The sequence below is a fragment of the Pleuronectes platessa genome, chromosome 17, assembly GCF_947347685.1.
Source record: "Pleuronectes platessa chromosome 17, fPlePla1.1, whole genome shotgun sequence".
NCBI lineage: Eukaryota > Metazoa > Chordata > Actinopteri > Pleuronectiformes > Pleuronectidae > Pleuronectes > Pleuronectes platessa.
In genome coordinates, this window is record NC_070642.1 from 15,241,498 (window position 1) to 15,263,904 (window position 22,407).

Here is a 22,407-nt window from a genome sequence, read left to right on the forward strand (position 1 = left end):
GGGTCCACAGTAAAGGGGGGATCTGAGGAAAGAGCTGCCTTTGGTGGTATCGAGTGGTTGGCGGGTGCCTTTCTCAAAGTGTTTCCTCTGCACGCTGGATATTCGACCTGGAACAATAAGAGAGGCAGGAACTCTGATGTACAACTGTAGCGTCTCATCACTTCCATTGTCCATATCTGTGGCTAATAACGCAAGAGAAGGAACCGATGGCTCAGTGTTTGTCATAGACATTGCTTTTTGTCAACATGAGCTTACATGGCTCCTTAGAACCTGGACAAACAAAAAAAAAAGAAAAGCTCAATCTCTTGGCATTTATTTCCCTGGGGTAATGTTTTCGATGTGAGTGGATGGAAATGCACACACGTTGCCGAAGACGTCTATTTACTTCCCCTTCATTTTCAACCGTTAAAACAATCCTTCTATGACCTTTGACATACCAGCACAATCTTTTGCTTGTTCTCTGTTGTAAAACCAGTCCTGATAACAAGAGAAAACGAAAGACAACCCAGCTTGTGTTCTGCAAACTACTGGCCTATTAAAACTGCAAACGTTTCAGCAGGAAAAGGTAAAATAAAAGAAGCTAAAACAGAAGTCATTCAATGCCGTGTTCAGCCACCAGGCGACAAAACTGTACCGGAGAACTTGCCTTCATTTTTTTTTTTTCCATCTTTTTTTTATATCGATGAACAGATAAGAAATAAAAACAAGTGGTTCTTCAAAGAAAAAAGTCATTTTCATGTATAACAATAGTAAACATGGGGGATTTCGTCAGGAGAAATCCAGCTGAAAAAAAGGTCCTGTAGTGCAGAAAAGAATGAATGTAAAAGAATCCCTCTTGGAACACGAGAAGACGGACGAGGGCGATGTGGAGACTGTCCTCCGAACACATCCACAACGAGACGAGAGATATGACGAGATAAAAAACTTCGACAGGGGATAAATGGGGCAACAACGACGTTCCTCTTCTCTCCGGAGTGGTAAGGACTCTGATGGCGAGGTGTGGGGGGGGCAGGGTATTTGGAGGTGGGTGCACCTGAACAATTTTGTCCTCTCCTGCCACCGCTGCTTTTTATTTTTTCCCCCATCTCTCTGACGGCCATCACTCCATCCAGTCTCCTTCGTCGAACTCGGACTCGTCCTCGGAGTCGGAGTACTCCACAGCGATGCGCCGGGACAGGATGGTGGCCACGTCGTTGCCGACTCGCTCGTGTTTAGCCTCTTGCTCTCGCTGCTCCTCCACTTTTCGCAGATGTATGCCTGCAGCACAGATAATAAGAGAGATACTGGATGTTCTTATGTCATGGATTTAAGAAAGTATACAACATTTTTCTGAAAGAGTCTAAATATGTAAAAACAGCCATTTAATCAGCGAAAATCCTAAAGTAGGACTAAACAAGTTCTGTCTTCCTCGTAATTATATTTAAACCAACATTTCCACTAAAGGTTATTTTCATTTGGCAATTAATGCTCTTGCAGCCCCATGTGACATTTATCCAATTCACTATCGTTGGCATTCAAATTTGTCATTTGAGATTTTTGACATTCTAAAATATCTGTCAATCAATTGACGCTTTAAAAACTTGTTTGAAATGTAATATTAAAGATTTGAAGCATTTCTGCAACTTGTGAACTGCAGCTCGGGACCCACCTTTTCTGATGGCCTCCAACAGGACACTGCGAGCATCGCTGATGGGCGGTAGACTGGCTGGGTGGTGCCTCTTGGACCCCAAATCGTGGAGGTTGTGGGGTGAGGCCATGGCTCCTGCTGAGGGGAAGGCCGGCAGCGGTGGCGGTCCTGACATACCCGGCGAGGAGCTCCGCGCTCCGGGGAGAGGCAGAGGAGGAGGCGGTGGGGGAGGAGGCAGGATGTTGCCGGCCGCATGGGCTCCAAAGCTCATGGGTGGGCCCTTGTCCAGGACCTGCTGGAGACGAGCCGGGGAGGAAGAGTGGAGTGGAGGCGCCACGGGCGGAGGCGCCGGGTGGAGCACCCCCGGAGCAATCTGGAGGGGAGCAGGGGCAGGTGGGATCGCCATGGGCTGCTGGACTGGTAGAGGAGGAATGGGAGGAGGAGGGGTGCCCCGCATGCCTGAGGAGGGTAAGGGCGGAGGCGGAGGGGGAAGAGGTGGAGGCGGGGGAGGAGGAGTGTTGGAGTTGAATCCTGCTGTTCGTGCCGGAGACTGAGGTCTGCTGTCGGAAAAACCCGAACTGGAGCTGGAGAGAGAGAGAGAGACGGACAGAATGATAACAAGAGTCAAAAGTTCAGGTCGACGTAACAGTGGGATCCTACATTCTTCCTTAAGATAAGATAAGATGAGATAATCCCTCATTAGTCCCCCAATGGGGCAATTTGCAATAACATTTTCTGCAACATCCTTATAACAATTCGAGCTTTTACGCTATTTCCACAGATTCTACACAAGTCCTCAGTGGGTGAGTGTTGTGGCCCGATATCTCCTCTGTAGCCGTCAAGTGTGTTTTCCTATTTACATTAAGGACCGAATGTTATCAGTTATGGCCGCTCACTGACCCTGAAGCTGTGTGGGTGGATCGCGCTACTAACCGAGGACACTGCAACACAAAGCACAGCGAGAGAACGAGAAGAAGAGAAACAAGTATTTCCTCCGAGCACACTTGATGCTGCAGTGAGAAACCTCGACACCGAGCACGATGGTGGTGAAGAGACGGTGGAATGAAGCGTCGGAAAAGGAGTGAAAACTAAGAACAGGGGATGAAGTGTTTTTAAGAAAAGGAGATGGCACGCTGCAAGGACTTCAGAAAGGAAAATCAATGTTGTTTCTGTGGTGCTGTGGCCGCAGCCTTAATCATAGCCTCTGATCTCTCCATTCCTTCAGACGGTGACATATGCAGCAGGAAAACCACCTTTAATACTCTCAGTGGCCTTAACACTCTATCGATCCTGGCCCTTTCTGAGCCTTTTCCTATTTTATGTTGTCTGTAGTCGACAAAACTCCATCCATCCATCCATCCATCCATCCATCCATCCATCCATCCATCCATCCATCCATCCATCCATCCATCCATCCAGCGTTCCATTCTTCCCTGTGTTTTTCTGTTCAGCTCCAACAGAGCAAAAAATCCTCAAACAAAAGCTCGGCAATAATAAACGTGATAGAATGCCACTCGGTATCGATCCGTACGAGACAGAAATAAATAGACCAACTCAATTGATTATGAGCCGGATTGCAATTGTATGTGTGCCCGTGCGAGTCGGAGATGAGGTGAAATGGTATTTACAGATAATTCTTCACACTAGAATCTGATTGGAAAACCACACGAGCAGGATTTAGTGTCGCAGCTGCAGCATCTGTCTGGTTTGTAGATGCCAGGGAACGCATTAAACTAAGGTCCCTAAGATTACATGAGGCTGATGTTACGCGTGTGTGTGTATGTGTGTGTGTGTGTGTGTGTGTGTGTGTGTAGAGGGTTTCTGGTCCCACCTGATCACAGAGGGTGGCTTGATCTCTCCCAGTGGGTGCATGGGAGGAGGTGGTGGCGGGTCGTGGGGCCGCGAATACATTCTGTCCCCGGTGCGGTTCAGCAGCTCGTTCATCTGGGTGTAGGGCAGCGCCGCCAGCGAAAAGTGCCCGTCCATTTCCTCCGTGTACATAGGGTCCCTGAGCAGAGAAGTACGCTTTCATTTTCTCACTTGTCTTTGGGACCTGGGAAGTTTTGTCCTTTGGAATCTCGTTGTCACTGTTTCCCAGCTGTTTATAACTTATTCATACTTTTTTGGGGTTTGTGCACGCGATCGCATGTGCACAGTTTATTTCAGTCCTCATCATTTTCAGATGAAATATATTCACATGAAACGTGAACTTGGAAACAGCGAGCAACAATTTTTGGTTCTTACAATTTCTGAAGTACTTTTCCTCTCAGTTTTGCTTCGGATTAGAATAATACTGAACTGAAGAGAAGGCCTCCAGTGAAAATTAGAAGAAAACAGTCAAAAAAAGTTTATCCTCTTATCTTTATCCTTATATCTGAACTCTGTTATGTTTGAAATCACCTCACTGCCCCTCTGAGAGGTCCAGGTCCCAACAATACTGAAAATATACAAAGAATCTCATTGGTGTATTTGTTCCTAGCCAGTGAAACCTATTAAATCGAGAAAGACTATTTTCTTAGATCTGTAGTCAACCTCTGATGAAGATATATTAATACAAAAGCTTCAAGCTTCTTTCTGTTATTACCTTCTGCACGGAGGTCATGTTTTCATCAGTGTTTGATTGTTTGTTTGCAAGATACAAAACTAGGTGGAAGTAGTGTGGTATCATTTCATTCTGGTGCAGATTCAGGAATTTTGTATCATGTTCTTTGACATTTTTAAAACATCTTTGTTGATTGCTCCAAAGAATTATCTGTAAATCTTGATGAAAAAGTCTGACATATTCAGGATGTTGGGATCGATGAGTGTGAAAATGAAAATCCGGATGTGCTTCGATGAATTCAAATGTGCTACAAACAATCCCCGGGGTGATGCTGCTAGTTTCGTCCTTCACGCACACCGTGGCTATTTGAACATCACATACTGGGGGATTCATTCTATATCGAGATCCGTCCTCGTCTATGCTCGGAGAGAAAAATATTTCAACTTTTCATGACACAGAACAAATCCAAGAAAAAACACCAATTTGCATTAAACCGCTGCTCATTAATCACGTTGACTGGCAGAGAAATGATTGTGAACGAGTGGCGTCCGAGCTTTGAGGCATAATAAACGCAATCACTGCTACAAGGGACCCTAATCATCAGTTTGCTGTGGCTGCATTCCCCCTGCACCAGCCAAGTGTAAATTGAAAGAACCTAATCTCGATGGAGTGGGCACAATTTATTATTTTTGCAGATCGAGTGATTGCGTCTTGCTGATAAATATGTGTTTCACCAATCAGTGCTGGTGATTAATATCATGTATCCCTGTGGCTACCATGTGCACATTACTCACATCTTTTGACGCCTGTATGTTTTCGACCTAAATATATGTGTCTATGAGATATGTGACACATACTGGACATCCACCTCCACGTACCTGTTATGATAACCTGCAGATCCGTTGGCCTCTCTGTGCTTGTCCTCAGGGATGTCCTGCGCCAGCTCCGCACCCAGAGCCAGTTTCTGCCACTCCTTTTTACGGTCGTGCGGCGCCCGCGGGATCTTCTCCGACTCCGGCGGACGCTCTATTGCCTTCATCTTTGGTAAAGGGGAGTTGACGGGATGGTGGAGGCAAGAGTGAGGTGATACCCCCAACACGGTGACGGGGGAGAAAAGAACAGATTAGCTGCCGTCATTTGTCGTCTTGTTTGACAAAAATACGCAGACTGTGGGTTACGTGCTAACAAAAGGAAAATTTGAGTAAACTAAAAAACACACGATTCAACTAAATTTAAATATCTTAGTTTATTTACACTTTTTTCTGATGCTGCCACATCGATGGAAACACCAAACCGTTTCATTTTACATGGCAGCCATATCGATCTACCAAAAAGTGTGCTGAACTAGCTCTGAAGATACAGTTCACAAAATCAGTTATTTAAAAGCAAAAGCACTTCACAGAAAATAATATCTCATACAAGCTTGGGAACAGGGAGTGCTCAGTGACTTTGGCCAAATCAAATCATGAAACGTGTATAAACGTCAATAAAGTTAAACTAATTCAACGACAGCAGCACTCTCCACCTCCCACACTTCAGGGAGACTGACTTTTGGCACACACACTTTTCACAGGCCTGTAAAAGACAGAAATCACACACATCAACAGTCTTTTTAAAAACAAATCTCTGTATTTTCACATACCTGCCCTGGAAGGTCTAAGTACCTATAGACCTGGTCATACATGCGGGGATCCTGCAACTACAAGAAAAAAAACAAAAACCACAGGAGAAGCACCAGGGGTGAGGAGAGGCTGGACTCCAAATAATCAACACAGCACCGGATTGAGCTCAACGCGGCTGCACGCGTCAACAGGGACGAAATAACAGAGAGTGAGTGAGACAAAAGGGAAAGAGGGGAACAGAAAAGTGCTGTTAAACAGAAAATGACAGCGTTCACAGCTCCGGGGGACGTCACAATACAGGTGGGACACAACTGTGCACACACATAAACACACACACACACAAACATCCAAAAACCTACACACGGGGAAAGAACAGAGCTGAGCGCAAACAGAAGATGCGGAAAGAGGGAGATCTCACTGGAATGGAAGGACAAACTACAAAGGTGCGTATTTCTGTGTGTGCGACCAACAACAACAACAACAACAACACACTGAAGAATGACATGCAAAACAAACACACACCTGAGCGAGTCAACTCAGAATAGTAAAAGAGCAGATTTGAACTCAGGAGACTAAAATGAATAATGTACAGTTCAAATAAATCCTGAACCATCTTAATTATGCATTCACACTAGACAATAATCAGCAGTACCGACACAAACGGTTCAGTTGAAAACAACAAACATTATCTGCCTGTGTTAGTGAATAGTTTAGGAATAAGGATGGTGTTGTTCTGTTTTCCCTCATGTCAAGTTTGTCAACAAATCCACGCTAAGACAAAAAAAAGCAACGTGTTATGGATACTGCCGACCTGTGGTACTCTGCTGACGGCCCACTGAAAAGTCAATAAATCACCAATTATGGAGGAAAAACGACTGAAACATTTCCTGAACCAATTAGATTTAAATAAATAGTAAAAAAACTACATTTTTTGGGGCTATTTTGAGTGGTGGATTAACACATTTAGTGCTGTAGTGAGTCTGGTCTTCTCGTGGTATTTGTTGACATATAGAATAATGCAGAATATTGTCAGACATATAGTTGAGAGAGAGATATTATAGAGCCAGTCAAACAGTTATTATGTTTCTAGCAGTAGACAACATGCAGATTGTGTGTTTGTGTTGAGACGACATTTGGTGTGGTCTACCCTTTACGACTGTTTGTGTGTGTGTGTGTGTGTGTGTGTGACTTTAAATCAAACATGGTGGCTGACAGGTGGTTGATTCAACACAACATGGGTAGTGGACAGCATCTCATCTGGTTTGAGGCTGGGCGGCTGAGATTGAGTGTGGGAATAAATCCTAATGGTAATGTACATTGATTAGGTTCTTATTCATTATGGACCATTACCCCTGATGAGCATTGGCTGAGGGGAAGCCTCTGTGCTCACTCTCTCTCTCTCTCTCTCTCACACACACACACACACACACTCACAGATCCTGATGAATGACCTTATCCCTCCCACTACTCCAACACATTCATACATCTGAACTGACGAACCCGAGGCAGCTCTGCCTCCTGAAGTCTGCTGAGGCTGAAGAATCCTCGTCCTAATCTTTACATATTTTGTCTTCTACTATTTTCCAAACATTAGAGCCTCTAAGATCCAGCTGCATTTCTCGTGCATCATTTGGAAGATTAGTTTCACTTCTATTAACCTCTGACTTCCTGAAAGGTTTGTGGGCATCGTGCCTCAGCAATATTTAATATTAGTATTAAAGAGGACTATCAGCAGTAAAATAAGTGAGCGTGTGCTACTCAGAGAGATTTGTCGCTTTTATTACCTCCGCCAAGGAGGTAATACAATTTGTATATGGATCCAGAACACATTGTATTTCTTTTTTTTGACATTTTGAGAAAGGGCAGTTTTCGTTGATGAACAGAATTGTGTGTTACTTTTAATGAAAAAAACTTAGACATAGTGAGGGGGTGTGCAATTTCGTGCAGATCCAAATACAATTCTGGATCAAGCGGATTTTCATTTAGTTTTAAATGGGTGATGGCTTTTTATACACCAACTGTATGGTAAAGTACTAGAAACCCTTAACTAACATGTAGTTGAGAAACATAATCTAACCTTAGCTTTGTGGCTTAATATAAGGGGACTGTTATATGATATATGATATATGCTCTACTAAGTGCCAGTCTACTTGGTAGACAGAAAAAAGGGCAAAGAATCACAGTTAAAGAGCCTGACACATTCATCCAACAGGCAAACCTGTGTCCAACACAGTGTCTCAGAGTGAAGGCTTCACTGGAGCAATGTGAAGCTGAAAACTGTCTGTGTTGAAGATAAATAGCAAAGTGTAAACAAGTGGGGGCGGTTCACTGTTTGTATATGAGAGAAAATGAGAGAGGGTGCCTCTGCGTGTGTGTTTGTGTGCATGTGTTTGTCACAGCCATTACAAATGTAGTTAATTTTCCGAGGTTGTGCCTTTGCTAGGTCGTCATCCTTCATCTGAACGGCCCAGGCAAGAGGAGGAGCTGCTGTGTAAGCACTGTGACTGTGTGATACACCAGATATAGATTTATGTTATATACAGAATGTAATCTCATGTGCAGGTCTGAGTCCATACTCGTACCCAGTTGTACAGTATGAGTGTAAATGTGGGCTCTTGTTAGTGTCTGTATTTTTTTAGTACATGTTCAATGTGACACACTCAGCAGAACTGTTTCTGTGTGAGCGGGTAAACGACCCCCGCAGGGAGGCCCAAAGAGGCGCACAACCACTGGACCACCACACTGCTGACAACTACACTAACTCCCTCACACCACACACACACACACCTCTAATGCTGCAGGTCCATCCTGTACGTACCTGTGCTGCACTTATCTTTAGCTTAAGATTACATTTATTTAAATTACAAATGAATTTAGAGAATGTTGCACAAGCTCCTTGATTATTTTATTGAAAGTAAACATTCCACTTTCCAAAAGTGGTTGAAATCAATGTTAGCAGAAAAGCAGATGTTTTAAATTTCCCACGGGATTAATAAAGTATCCATCTATCTATCTATCTATCTTAAAGTCTCAAAGATGATATGTAACTTTTTTTGTTATGACAATTCAGTTGACCATTAAGAAAACATCTACGCGCAAACATGTCAGTATGTGATGTTAGTCAAAAATCCAAGCCCAACCAACGCCAGTGAAGCAAACAGGGCATCCGAAGAGGGATCGCATTCCAAAGCTGTAAGTTATTAGTTCCAAAGTGTCATGTTAGTTTTCTTGTTGTTAGTGAAGCATCTCCTCCATGGCTGTGTCCCAAATGTATTATTCTACTGTATCCTCTAGTAACTGTTATTCACAGGTAGGAGGTTTTAGAAATGTAGACAAGTGCGACCGAAATGAATGAAAATAGCAATTAGCAAAGTTTCCAGGGATGTAGCCAGGACACAGAGTGAAATACTGGAGTGTTTGTTAGTATCGGGAAGGAAGCTCACTCGTCCAGAGCAAACCAAATGCGGTTACTGGCGGAGGGTGGAGGGCTGCAGGCTGCCACGCTGGGAGCAGATGCTCCGACAGATGTGGTGTATTGGGGGTTGGGTGGGGGCAGGGGGGGTCTTACCTCTGGGGTACCGAGGAAGGGAGGAGGGGTTTCAGAGAGGACTCTTATAAGGCCCTTCGGACACACAAGATAAGGCATTTCCAGCTGCACCGAGTTAGACCAGGATCGGGAAAAGGTTGAGAGGAGCAAAGTCAGAGGAGCAGAGATACTGAGGGCAGTCTTTATTCATACAACCTTCCTCTTCCGTGACATTGGCAAGGCACTATTTACCACGGAAGCTATATGATAGAATATCACACATGCTCAGTTGTCTTAACATTGTTTTTTGATGGACATATATATTGTATATCGAAGCTGTAGACAAGTGTACAGGGAGCTCTGTCTCATTTTTCTTCTGTTGACAAGTTCATGTACTCGTGATAGAAATGGAGAATATTCTTGTAAATGCACTGTTTTCAATTGGCTTCATATAAATTTGTAAATTTGAATCTAAATCAGTCATTAATTGTCATTTCCAAACCATGGTCCTCCATTGCGTTCATTCTTGCACCTGAACTAACGAGTTCTAAAGAGCACTTGAACGGTATATGTGTTTCTTTTTAAAAGAGTCTAGGTATCAGAATCAGGAAGGGAAACGGTACCGGAACATCTCTACTTCATAAGAAGCTATCTGACACACATCTCAATCTGATGATCTGTTTCATACTCGACTCTTTGAGAAAAGCATCAGGATCACTGAGGCCCTTCAGCACATAAGCCACAATGCCTTCAAAGTCGTGGCACGGCACAATTCAGATTATCAGAAGATCAGAATCTTTGCCTTTGTTGTGCACCTGGTTTATGTTCGACCCTTTCACAAGACAAGCATAGAGCCCAAGGAGATGGTTTGTAAATGCTTTACTTTGCTAACATGCAAATTGCTGCTTTAATGAGGTGTTTGCATGTATTATCTAAGTGGCATCCAGGATGTTTCTCAGTCCTCGTGTGTAAAAATGTGCTGTTTAAGTAAAAAACAAATTGCTGCTCCATCTACAGTCATTAACAAGCTTCTCTTAGGTCAGAAACAGCCATTAAGGATTCTTGTTACATACTGTAGCTGTGCTGTGGACTAGGGTAATATGCTTGCATGCATATTCATCTGCTGGATGATGGTAATCTTTGTAAGCAAGATGTACTGTTATCATCAGCCAAAGTATCATGTCAGCATGTCGCCATTTAACATGCAATCCATTTCTCTATTTATTTGCATCGAGATACACTATGTGTACTCTGAATGTCCACATATATATGTTATTCATGTTGTTGCGACTGGAGTTCACGGATCCCTTACACTCTTCACAAGAAGTTTCCCTCTCAGCAGTTTATAAACGAACAAAGAGGCTTCTTGTCTTTGTTGGTTTGTGGACTTTGATTATCTCGTCCTTTTAGTATCGTTTGGAAATGAAGTCAGGAACGTTTCTTCACAGGTCACAATGCAGGATTTAGTTTTTATACAGCCTTGTCAATTAAACAAGCTGTGCTATTATCCTTTCACGGTGGACGCCTGCAGATTTTAATGAGGACTGGCAGTGATGCGTACCATCTAGGGACAAATTCACAAAGCATTTACTGCTGCTTTGGTTTATATGTATAAAAAACTGCCTGAGACTTAAATGTCAGTATTAAGATGCTTGTGAGCGCTGCAATGAGAGAGGAGGAGCCAAAAGGGATTCTCCACAGGGGACTTAAAACGCTGGAGACGAACCTTGATGTCGTGTGGACTGATCTCAAAGGGAGGCAGTGATGTTCGGTTTCTCTAAATGACGTCCTCGCTTTCTCTCTCACTCCTTTCTTGTCCCGCATGCATCTCTGGGACTCTCTCTCTCTCTCTCTGCCCGTCTCCCTCTGACCGGCTCAGCACATATAGTCTACTGCTAATCCACTGAGGCCGAAGCTAAAACAGGAGCTAATGAGATTAAGACGCTGCAGGGTTCTTCTCCCTGACTCTCTCTACCCTACTGATGTACCGATTTAAACATGTTTAAAATGTCCACGTTTTAATTAAGAGTTTTTACACATTCTATTTTGAAATTATGTTTTAAACACAAACTTATATTTTCACACTTTCATATAAGTGCACATCAATGCTTTGATTCCCATGCCCTCCATCGCAGCATATATTATACACAATTAAGAAATTGGATCTTAAACATCGATTTTTCTATTTGCTGTAAAAGACATAGATGGAAGTAAAGATACAAGACCAAATGTTTAGGTCGCTTAAAGGCCGGATTTATTTGAGGTGAATAAATCTGTTGAAAGAATAAGAACCCATCCAACTGTATGAATTATAACTTGCTATAATAACTATCCTCATTGCCCCTTAATTTATTGAGTCCTTCAAGCTGCTCTTTCAACTGCCAAAGCTTAAATATTTGATTTGTTGCTGTGTAAGAAGAAACTTGGCCCTGAATTGCTGCTACAATGAATAGCATCTAAACCTCCTTTACTTTTTCAATAGCTTCAATGGGTGGAGTAATTTGAGAAAAACATTTAAAAGTCAGATATGTGAAGCTTTTCTCTTTATTAAATATGTTAAATGTGTCAGACTCTTCACTAGCATGTTTATCATTCGTTTGTGCACCTTTGTCTTTATTTATTAATAACTTAGAATCTGAACAACCGGCAATAGGGAGCAGAAAAAGTCAGAGATAGCTCGAACATTCAGGCACAAAATGTTGTGGCAGCCGATCTCAGGCGGCTTCACACTGAGTGACCGGCCTGTCAGGTCCTCAACGCTGCAGCGGCATCTCAGATCAGGGTGGATTTGGATCACTGTCTATGCGCATGTCGGAAAGTTTTAAGCTGAAAATATGATGTCTATAATCAACTGCTGAAATAATAAGGTGGAGCACAAAGGTAATTACAGCGACACACAGGGCTTTGCACAGCTATACTCTTTAGGACCTTGCATTTATTTTCATTCATTGTGTACAGCCTAATTAAAACCTTATCCCTAACCTTAACAATGACCAATTCATCCATCACATTAAACTTAACCAGGACCCCAGAAATTACATTTAGCCTCATTAGGACTGAGCTTTGGTCCCCATGAGGCCCACTGGTCCTGACTAGGTCAGTTTTTTTTTTACGCTGGGAAAAGTCCCAAAGAGGTAACAAATAAGAGTATAAACACACACAAACACAGACTGTGTGATGTGGTTGAAACAGAAGATGAGCTGATTAAGTGAAAATCGATCAATGCTCGACACACTAAATTTCCCCCATTTGATTGTGTATGTGTGACCAGAATTCTTATTTTCCACCTCCCGCCCTGTTACTGACTGATTCGGCATGCTCCCAATAGACACACACACACAAACACACACACACACACACACCCACACAACTTCTCCACACTGTATTTACCCCAATCCTCATTCAGACCATTTATCCACCGTGATGGTTACACAAACCAAGAAATATATGTGCGTAATCCCTCTAATCCATCCCACTCTCCCTGCGAAGGTCTTCTAGGTCTGTCCATGGGGTCTGTCTGACTGCCAGTGTGGTGAGGAGGGAAATGAACAAGGCTTTGCGAGCCGAGCCCACCCGGGGCTTTAATTAGAACGAAATAAGTGGACTGAGCTCAGGCTACAACCGGCCATATCAAGCTAACCCTCTGCTGTAAGTGAAGTCCGTCTATTGTTACAAATGAGGTTTGTGTTTTTCGTTTAGAAAACAAACTCATTTGTGTTTATTTTCCTGTTATGAAGCTGGCAAATACAAAAACCACAACATATAAACATCATTAGCTCCTCACCGGCTAATTCATGGCTGAACTCGCCCTTTTGTTCTTTCTGCACCATTCCCTCAATCATTAAAAACCTCATAACCAGCAAATTATATCCTCTTGATTTACAAGAACCCTCACGGGGAAAAAAAAAAAAATCGCTCCCCTTATTCCTCAATGACGTGACTGTAATAAGCTTTGATTGACAGCGCGGGAGCCCGAGGGGGTGGAGCACTCCCCGCTTCCCACGCAGGGAAATGCAAGCTGGTGCTGATTAGAGCTCCTGGTGCCGAGGGTGGGAAACCCCTCTCTTTTGAGTAAGAGGGGTGGCTCGGAGCTTTGCATCTGATTAGTTCGAGCAGCGGCGTTCGGATGCAAAAGAGCTCTTTCCTTTAATTGGAGTGTGTCTGCGTTAATCAAAATTAAACTTACACAAGCTCATCAGACTGCGCGCATGTGTACAGATCTTCCTCTCGAGGCTGTGTATGTTTGTGTGTGTGTGCGTGTGTGTGTGTTTGTGCAGCGGCAGAGAGATGACGCACACTGAACAGCAGATGCTCCCATTAATTAGATGTAATGATCACACAAGTAATAACTAGGAGGGCTGACTCAAGGAAGAGTTGATTAATCTGTGAGTGGTGACTAATTAAAGCATTAGTCAACATGGTGTGAAGCCAGGCCTGTAGATCTACCAGTGAATCAGTTTGTTCGAGCAGGACACACCAGTGGGTGTTTGGGTATCTTTTTTTTTTTGTTGAGATAAACGAGTTGGTGACAGCCTGGACTGATGCCGATCAGAGAAGGTCTGATGATCGCTGCCGGGGCCCTGTGCTCGTAATTTTCGAGACTCACCTTCTGTTTCCTCCTCTCCTTCCTCTTGTCCTCTGTGTCCTGCAGCATCTTTTCTCTCCACAGGTCGAAGAAGTAGGATGGATTGGTGTAGAACTTCAGGCCCTCCTTCCCATCGTCCCTGTGGAGGAGAAAAAGGGAGCACGTCACATTTTGGTCGATGTTCTTTTACTCTTTGTTTGAACAACAGCTAAAAATAACATCAAGTTAGAATTATAGGTCTACAAATATGAATACGGTTATAAATATGAATATTTGCTGCATTTCTTTGCCTTGTTGTAAAGTAAACTGACCTGTTTGTCGGACAAAAAACATTGTCACCACCAGCTAATTTGAACTATTGTGAACAGTCAATCATTTAATTGACAAAGTAATCAATTGATTATTATATATAATAATGCATATGGAAAATAATTGCTAGCTACAGCTACATTTGATACAAACTTTGAATTGAGTTTTATTTTCAGTTTTCAGTATATATTACAGTATATTTTGCTGTTCAACTTAATGTTGCTGACTAACTAATGTATTAATCAACTAATTGTTTTAATTGCTCAAAAAGGACAATAAGAAACATACAATTAGCCATTTCCTTCTTTACAAAATAAAGAACACACACATATTTTACTTTGTCTCTTAAAATATAGATACTGCAGGTTCAATTGAAAAACAGAGATCAAGAGACGTGTTTAAAAATCCTCACTTTTCTCCTGCCCTTGCTTTTCTTTCAACAAATCACTTCTAGCTAATGTCCTGCATTATCGTTCATTCTCTCTCATTTGTCTTCCTCAGTCTCATTACAGAGGTCTTTGTGGATGGTGATCAGTGGATGGAGCGGCGCGGTGATGATAGGGAGTCATACGATAAAAAGAAGCAGGTAGTTATCACATCAAAAGGTTCCCCCTCGACAAGGAAATGAGCGTACACAAACGCCCATGCACACTGCCTGGTAATGTCATTTCCTATCAACAGGGGGATGAGCCTTGGGATTTGCCCTGCTGATGTTCTCGTCCTTCTCAGTATAAATGTCTTTATTTCCACATTATTACATTACATCACAACTCTCCATTTAAACTTCAAAACAAGGCAAAGGCGTATGTTGTGCGTCCTGACTAAGGATGTAGCTACTGAAAGACGGAAACAAACATTCACAATCTTAATAATTATTGAGGTTTTGGATCCAGGAGGAGTGGAACTCTGACGAGCAAGAATTCTCCTGCCTGCTTATTTCCTAGCAAATGTTTTTCTTTATTCTTATAATATCACAAATGTATTCAAATTAAATTACATTAATCTTGTAATATTGTGACTTTATTCTCGCACGTTAGCTATTTTATTGTCATCCATCTGCATGTGTCACGTGACGTTTTGGGTCCAATCATGATCAAGTGATCACGACTTCAGCAAAAGTTAGGCTACTTTAATTAGCCAAGGATGTTTAACAACCCCGAGATAAACATGTTTTTAAACAAAAGTTTATGCATTAACCAAAAAGTGGCTTAAAAGCTGAGCTGAATTTTTCTAGCCTCCTAATCCTGGTCTAAATTTCACTGTGAGCCCAAACTTGAACTCACGGTGCAGCTGCCAAGCTACAGGAGGCAATTATTTGACGATGACAGCGATAAGACCAAGAACACAAGAGCATCAAAAGGAAAAGCTTCAAACAGCAAGAGTGGAAAGTTTAATGATATGCAGAACAACAAAGGGGAAGAAAACAGAATCAAACAATTGGATAAGGCAAGGGCGGAGATACAGTCGCTCTAGTGTGTGTGTGTGCGCACACTGCGGGTAGTATTTGAGGGTTGGTGCATATAATTATGCATGGTAGTCGCTCTGTGTGTGTGTGTGTGTGTGTGTGAGAGGTGTGTTTTGCTGTGTGTGTTTGTGTGTGTGAGAGAGAGTGAGGGTGAGAACACAGTAGCTAAAAGTGTGGAAGTCGGAGCCTGAGGAGAGGAGAGAGACGAATGGGGAGAATAAAATGAGAAGAAAAGAGTCATGAGGCTGTAAGACGGGCAGAGAATGAATGGAGAAGCAACTGAAAAGATCAAAGAGCGGTATTTTATAAATTATGAATCATAAGAATGTAATGGTCGTCCATGATAATCCTAATCAGCCATTCAGTGCAGAGGAACCAATCAGCACTGCAGTCGGAACCGAATGAAGAGGAAACTGAAATTCATTATTTCCTCATAGAAACATCAAATGAGCAGAATATGTCACGTCACGACATCTTCTTATCTGGGGATGATTTGCGTCTGGCAAATTGCTAATGACGGCGGAAGCGCTAATCAATTAATTAGCCGACAGAAGATTTGCTGCAACAATTGTGATCGAGTCTTTGTTTCTAAACTGTCAAAATTAGATGTTTCTATGTTTCTTTGACATATTTAATATGCAAGTGACTGTTTTGGGATCTAGAAGTTTGTCTGACAAATTAATTGTGACAGACATTTATTGTGGAGTTACATTATTATATGTCATTAACCAAAGATAACTTTATAAAATATTGCCGGATTAAATATTTCATTTTATTTTGGTGTATGAGATTTACCTCAGTTCTGTTTAATATTGTTTTAATCTTTGCAAGGATGGAGGAGGGGAGAGATGTGTTTATTGCTTTATTATGTAAAGAACTTTGTTTTACATTCATAATAGTTCTAGAGCTGAATCCATGAGCGGCTGTGGCTCAGGAGGTAGAGCGGGTCGAACGCTAGCAAGAAAATATCCTTGAACACCAGTAGTGTGGTGGAATGGTATATGATCTGTATTACATCGCACCATCTCTGTAGTTTGATCCCCAACTTCTCCTTTCCCCCAGATGAAGTGTCCTCGTATCAGATTGCCCCTGATGGCTGTGTGATGTAAAAGATGTAAAAATTTGTTATATGTAATTCAATTTCAACAAGCTTTGAACCTCTTGTCTAAATTCAAACATTTACAAGATGGTTGGGAGATAAATTCAGTGAGAAAAACAACCCCACTTGCTTTTTGGTTGGTCGAGGTCATGTCGAGACCCAGAGGTTAAAAACACAACAGAATAAATCAGCCTTCACCTGCACCTGTCTCCTTACAGTGCCTGCGTAACACAATCAGAAAATAAAGAGACTGCGTTTGGCCTGAAACCTTCTTTAACAGGCTTGGTCAGGGTGAGAGTATTAAGGGTCAGGTAAGAAGCTTGAGGTGGGAAAAGAAAAATTGAAGTGAGAGTATAAAAAAAAAGGAGTGAGGTGAGAAAACAGCAGGGTGAGAAAGCAGAGGGATGAAAAGGGAGGGAGTGCTGGTCTCAGTGGGCAGCAGAGCTTTTTATGGATTATTCATCTTCACCGGCCCAGCTCACCCTCAGGAGCCAAGAGAGAAAGTCTGCCTGTTCTATATCAGGCATATTTTCCCTCAAAGTAGAGCAGCGACCCAAGTTGTGTTAAATCAACCCTAGATTCCTGTGGTCTGAGCCCATCTTAGGTTTGTCTTTATCATCTGTGTGTGGTCCATCATTGTCACAATTGAGGCTGTGCTTAATAAAAGTTGCTGTCAGAAATATAACAAGTTTAGCTGAACACTGGGGAGTAATCATTCTCTCTTTGGGCCAATCCATTAAATCCTAATTTGGTATTTCCATTTGAAAGACGGTGTGGAAACGTACTTATTCGCTTATAACGATCAAACTAGTGACTATCATGCTGGGCTCCATCATCACCATCCACCATCTTCTATAATAAGTTGATGTATAATGAATGTTCTGATGTAATTTGAGCATATAGCAGAGAAGTGACTGGATCCAGACCTGTAGGACGAGAGGATGTTGAGGGGCGGCGGCCGCTCGCAGGTCTCGAAGGTCTCCTGCAGAGGGATGGGCAGCGACGTGCGGTCGAAAAGCTGCTGGTCCTGAATGGTGGAACTCCTGAAGGCCTTTCTCATGGTGATGTCCTGAAGAGACACTGTGGGGAGAAAGAGGGGAAGATGACAAGTTATTGTCGTTTTGTCAGGTTCCCTGTGGAGCAAGTCGTAGATGTACAGTATGTTTACAAAGTGTGTGATGATAGAGAGAAAGAAAATGAGCACACACATATTCTCCTGACCTGTTTAAAGTCAGTGCAAGATTTAACAAGAGATACATGACACATCCATTTGGTCATATGAGATGAAAAGGTTTAAAAAATAAAAGGTTATTTCAAATAAATAACAGGTAAAAATGTAAAAGTAATAAAGTAGAATTAAACAAGAAAAAACAAATAACACATGAAACACTTAAGTAAATAATGGAGAACAACCAAAATATACTATAAATATTTAATAGGAAAGTAACAATAATATAAATTCTGCAAAAAATAAAATAAAATAAACAATGTTCACTGGACACACACACACACAAATCCACCAACTTTAAGTTTCTCTCATGAACACAATAATAACCATGCGACTCCAATTCATTAACTCAATCAAAATCGTTGACACAATCACTCAGTTAACAGTGCACACAACCAAAGCTATTAGACACCACTAAGCTCCATCCCATGGGCTGACTCTTCATTGTTGTCCTAATTGGCTGATTTCACTTCCCCCTCAAAGCAAACCAACACACGACAGCTGAGCTAAGCAAAGCTAAACTAAGTTAGATGAGACTGAGGTCGTCTGTCAGGGGCATTGGGAATAACTGCCCTTCTTTCATGAAGGAAGCAGCTGACATTTTGTGAGGGCAGGAGAACAACAGAGGGAAATCAAATGCTGCGCGGCGGCTGAAGCTTTTCAGAAAATAAAAAACAGGTTGCAGAAATTGCTGAAGGCGAAAGAGGAAAGGAAAAAAAAAAACAGAGTAATGCTAAACCTCCATCGGGTCGGGCCGAGTTATAAAAAAAAACCCGACTTGGAAATAAATCTAGAGCGTTGCAACCAGATCTGAATTATACATGAAGGAGGGACAAATGGATACACTCTGCTGCTGCCCTGGGGAAAACTGAAAAAAAGCCATGTGGCATTTAGAAAAAGCATTGTTATAGTTCGCTGTACCACATACAGAACTAAATCCAATACTTATCTTTAACCTACATGACACACTGTGGAGTTATTTAAAACTGAGCCAAGAGAACAACATTTACCTTCATGGAAAAAAGACAAACAAAGGTACTTTAGAAAAGGCAAAGAAAGGATCAGCTACAGCATCTGATCCTTCTTCAGTCTCTGCAGCGGTGCAGCTGGATAATGACTTCCACAGCCACCTGAGGCACTGAAGTATCACTATTAACAAACACTATCAGGGAGCCAAGGTAAGTGACACTCCAGGACAGGGAAAGAAGGCCGGAGAATGCAAGAGGGAGATGATATAACCGCACGGACACAGAAGGTAAAGTAATCGAAACAGGGGAGTGAAACACGGAGAAAACAGCGAGGGAGGTGTGACGTCAAACAGTGGAAACGCATGAAAACAGGCAGCATCTACGAAAGACACATACGGTAACCTGAGCAGAGCCAGGAGGGAGGGGGGGGGGGAGGGGGGGGATTGGACTTCACAGTAAAGCAAGTGTTTCCTTATCCAAATAAGTTTGACTAATCCGTCAGTTTGTTTAAAACTAGTCCAACCTGTTCGACTGCAGCTGTTTCTTCACCCATCTTACTTCTTATTGATGCTGCAGCGTTCCCACACCCCAGCAGTTAATTTGTGACTATATTACAATCACCAATAGAGGATTAAACTAAAAATCACTCAAGGGGTAATGAGGTGGAATTATCCTTTAATATCTACATCATGCTTCATTCTAGATCTGCAGCATAAGAAGTAGGTGACTAATGATGACAGGGGCAAAAATCAAAGCCACAGCGGCATGAGAATGAGACGGTCCACAGTAATCACACAGGAGAGAAACATTAGGGGTAAGATGGTGAGATCAAAGAGGGTTTAGGTCAATTTAGCTCCCAAGCTGAGGAGGTGAGGAGGGAGATCTGCCTGTTTAGGATGGTTAAGTAATACTGTAGAGCATTTCACTTCTTATTGCCTATGCAAGGTCAGAGTCAAGGTCAGGATGGAAACTACTTATAAACTGACAGAATACAGTATAGTAAACTATACGACCCCATCTGAGGGCTAAGAGTACCCTGTGACCAAATGGTGCGTGTCAATCGGGTGCTACTATGTGCTGAATGTCAAACAAGAGCACAGCCTCCTGCTGCCCCGGTGTGTTTAGAGGGAGCGAAGGGGCTGTCACATGGGGTGACAAGTAAGAGCTAAAGTGAAAAACAAGATTGGGCCACTGCAGAGGTGTGTGTCAGGAGGATGTGTTCGATGCAGAGCGACTGTAGAACCCTGCCAAGCAACACTCAGAGCCGAGAGAGGCACACTGCACTAATCAATGCAGGCAGAAACACACACACACACACTCACACTCACACTCACACTCACACTCGCAGTGGATCAGTCAAACACAGATGGATATCTTAACATGATGTTCTACATGCTAATTACAAAATGTGTTTGCGACAGGATGAGTCAGTCAGTGTGTGTGGTTGTGTGTGTGTGTGTGTGTGTGTGTGGTTGTGTGTGTGTGTGTTTGTTTTGGCTCTTGACGAGCTTTTCAAGCATTGATCTTGTCGGACCAGTTGACCTCACAGGGACCAAAATCCAAAGCATTATTTCTGAGGTCCTGGTTAAGGGTTAGAGGTACAGTGTGAATTGTGGTTAGGGTCAGGTTAGCAGTGGATATAAATTGGTCATGCTTGAGGTTAGGGTAAAGTTTAGGTTTACACAAGTAGTTGCTATGTCTAAGGTGGAAGTAAGTGTCCAGTAAATCGGTGCAAGTCAGTGTCCTCTGAAGTGTGTGAGTGTGTGTGTGTGCATGTGTTTGTGAGGTGGAGATGCACCAGGTTTAGCAGCAGCCTCTGATCTCAGCCTGTGAAGCTCCTTATCCGTGAGCGAGGGGGTGTATAGTTTATCTCTCTCTCTCTCTCATATCTTTCTCCTGGACAGATAGCATCTGGCTAAAAACACCCTCAATCAAAGCGAGGCGAGGAAGTTCTTGTGACACACACACACACACACTCCCATCTCCTCAAGCCTCGCTGTAAGTTTCACCAAAATGTATCATGTCTTCCCTCTTTTCATCCTCTCGCTCATACAGATGCAGTCCTGCACAGAGCCAGTCAAGATAAGAAGAAGGCAAAGGCCAAGCTGTCTTTTAGCATGCAGGCACACCTCTCTCTCTCTCCTGTACTTCAATGCAAATGTTGCCCTATATTCCCCCCCCCCCTCTGCGTACTTCTACCTGCAGCTCTGAATCGCTGCTACCTCTCTGCGAGGTTGAATAGCAGAGCAGCAGATAGGTAAATAGACCAGGAAATATGCAAATGAAGAGGAGGGAGAGGAGAGAGCACAACAGTGACTTTGCTCCACGTCAGTTTTTGCTCTTTACTGAATCCTCCTTTCTTTTGCTTATTATTCGTCCTCTGTGTAAAATGCATAAGTTGATGCCGACCATCTGCAGTCAGCGCTGGGACATCATATAAGGGCAAATGTGTTCTGAGTTATTGTGTGCAAAGTGTGCGGATGCTTTTGAGCCATCATGACCACAAATTATACTTTGAATCTCTGAGGCATGAATTTAGCTATTTTCCCAAGTCCCTTCGCCAAATGGTGACGAAGAGACCAGAGAGACATATCCAGGGATTAAAGCAAAAAAAAATCATCTGACTGAAAAAAAAAAAATCGGCACTCACTTTGGGTCGTGGCTGCTTACCGCCTCGATATTTGAACTTCACGTGGTCCATTATTACTTGCTAGTTTAAAGCTAGGGCATAAAACCAATATTTTTTTGCAAGACTTCACCATTCGTGTTAATGGGCTATAAATGACAAAACGTCTGCACAAGTTGTCAGAGCAAGCATTTATTTCCACAATGCTTTCAAGAACAATTATATTAAAGAGAACAATGTTTGAACAAAACGGTGTAACACAAAAAGATAACTTAAAACTTAAAAGATAACAGTACTAAATAAGTTAAAACACTGAGACCCAAGAAGAGAAAATGAAAAGGTCTACTTCTTTGGCCTTTTAGTGGTGAATCCAAAGTCATCTAACTTCAGGACACCTGATGCCCGTTTCTGGGGAGGTTTTTTTTTTTTTTTTTTGGTAAAATTAAAACTCCAGGACAACAGAAGGGGAATACAAACTATGGGATGCATACTTTATCATTTATATCATATAAAATATGTCATCAATATCGTTTAAAATCATTTTTCAGTGTGTTTACTGGCGCGATACGCTCGCGTCAAGCGCAAACAAAAATAGACTCGACGCCGAAACAATCGCTGCATGGCGCGAGGCAGCCTTGGCGCAGCGCGACCCCTCAGCCTCCGGTGGGACCCGCACAGAGCTGGGAGTGGATGGGAGCCGGACATCCAGCTGGCCCGCCGCATCGGCGGAGAGAGAGTTTAAACTGCTGCTGCTCCACTGACAATAACAACACCGCAATCCTACACTTAAAAAATGCAATACAAACCGGA

General features: G+C 42.6%; 1 protein-coding gene across 1 annotated transcript in view; it reads right to left on the reverse strand.

The window, feature by feature from the left end:
- Positions 1 to 207: 207 nt before the first annotated feature.
- wasf1 (WASP family member 1) overlaps positions 208 to 22,407 on the reverse strand; it is a 49,096-nt gene continuing 26,896 nt past the window's right edge. Inside the window, exons 4-9 of the mRNA XM_053445256.1 lie at positions 17,702 to 17,855; positions 13,924 to 14,041; positions 5,048 to 5,208; positions 3,459 to 3,635; positions 1,649 to 2,211; positions 208 to 1,257 (exon numbers count right to left, since the gene is read on the reverse strand). Coding sequence (XP_053301231.1) covers positions 1,100 to 1,257; positions 1,649 to 2,211; positions 3,459 to 3,635; positions 5,048 to 5,208; positions 13,924 to 14,041; positions 17,702 to 17,855 — 1,331 coding nt within the window. The 3' untranslated portion in view covers positions 208 to 1,099. The remainder of the gene's footprint in view (positions 1,258 to 1,648; positions 2,212 to 3,458; positions 3,636 to 5,047; positions 5,209 to 13,923; positions 14,042 to 17,701; positions 17,856 to 22,407) is intronic.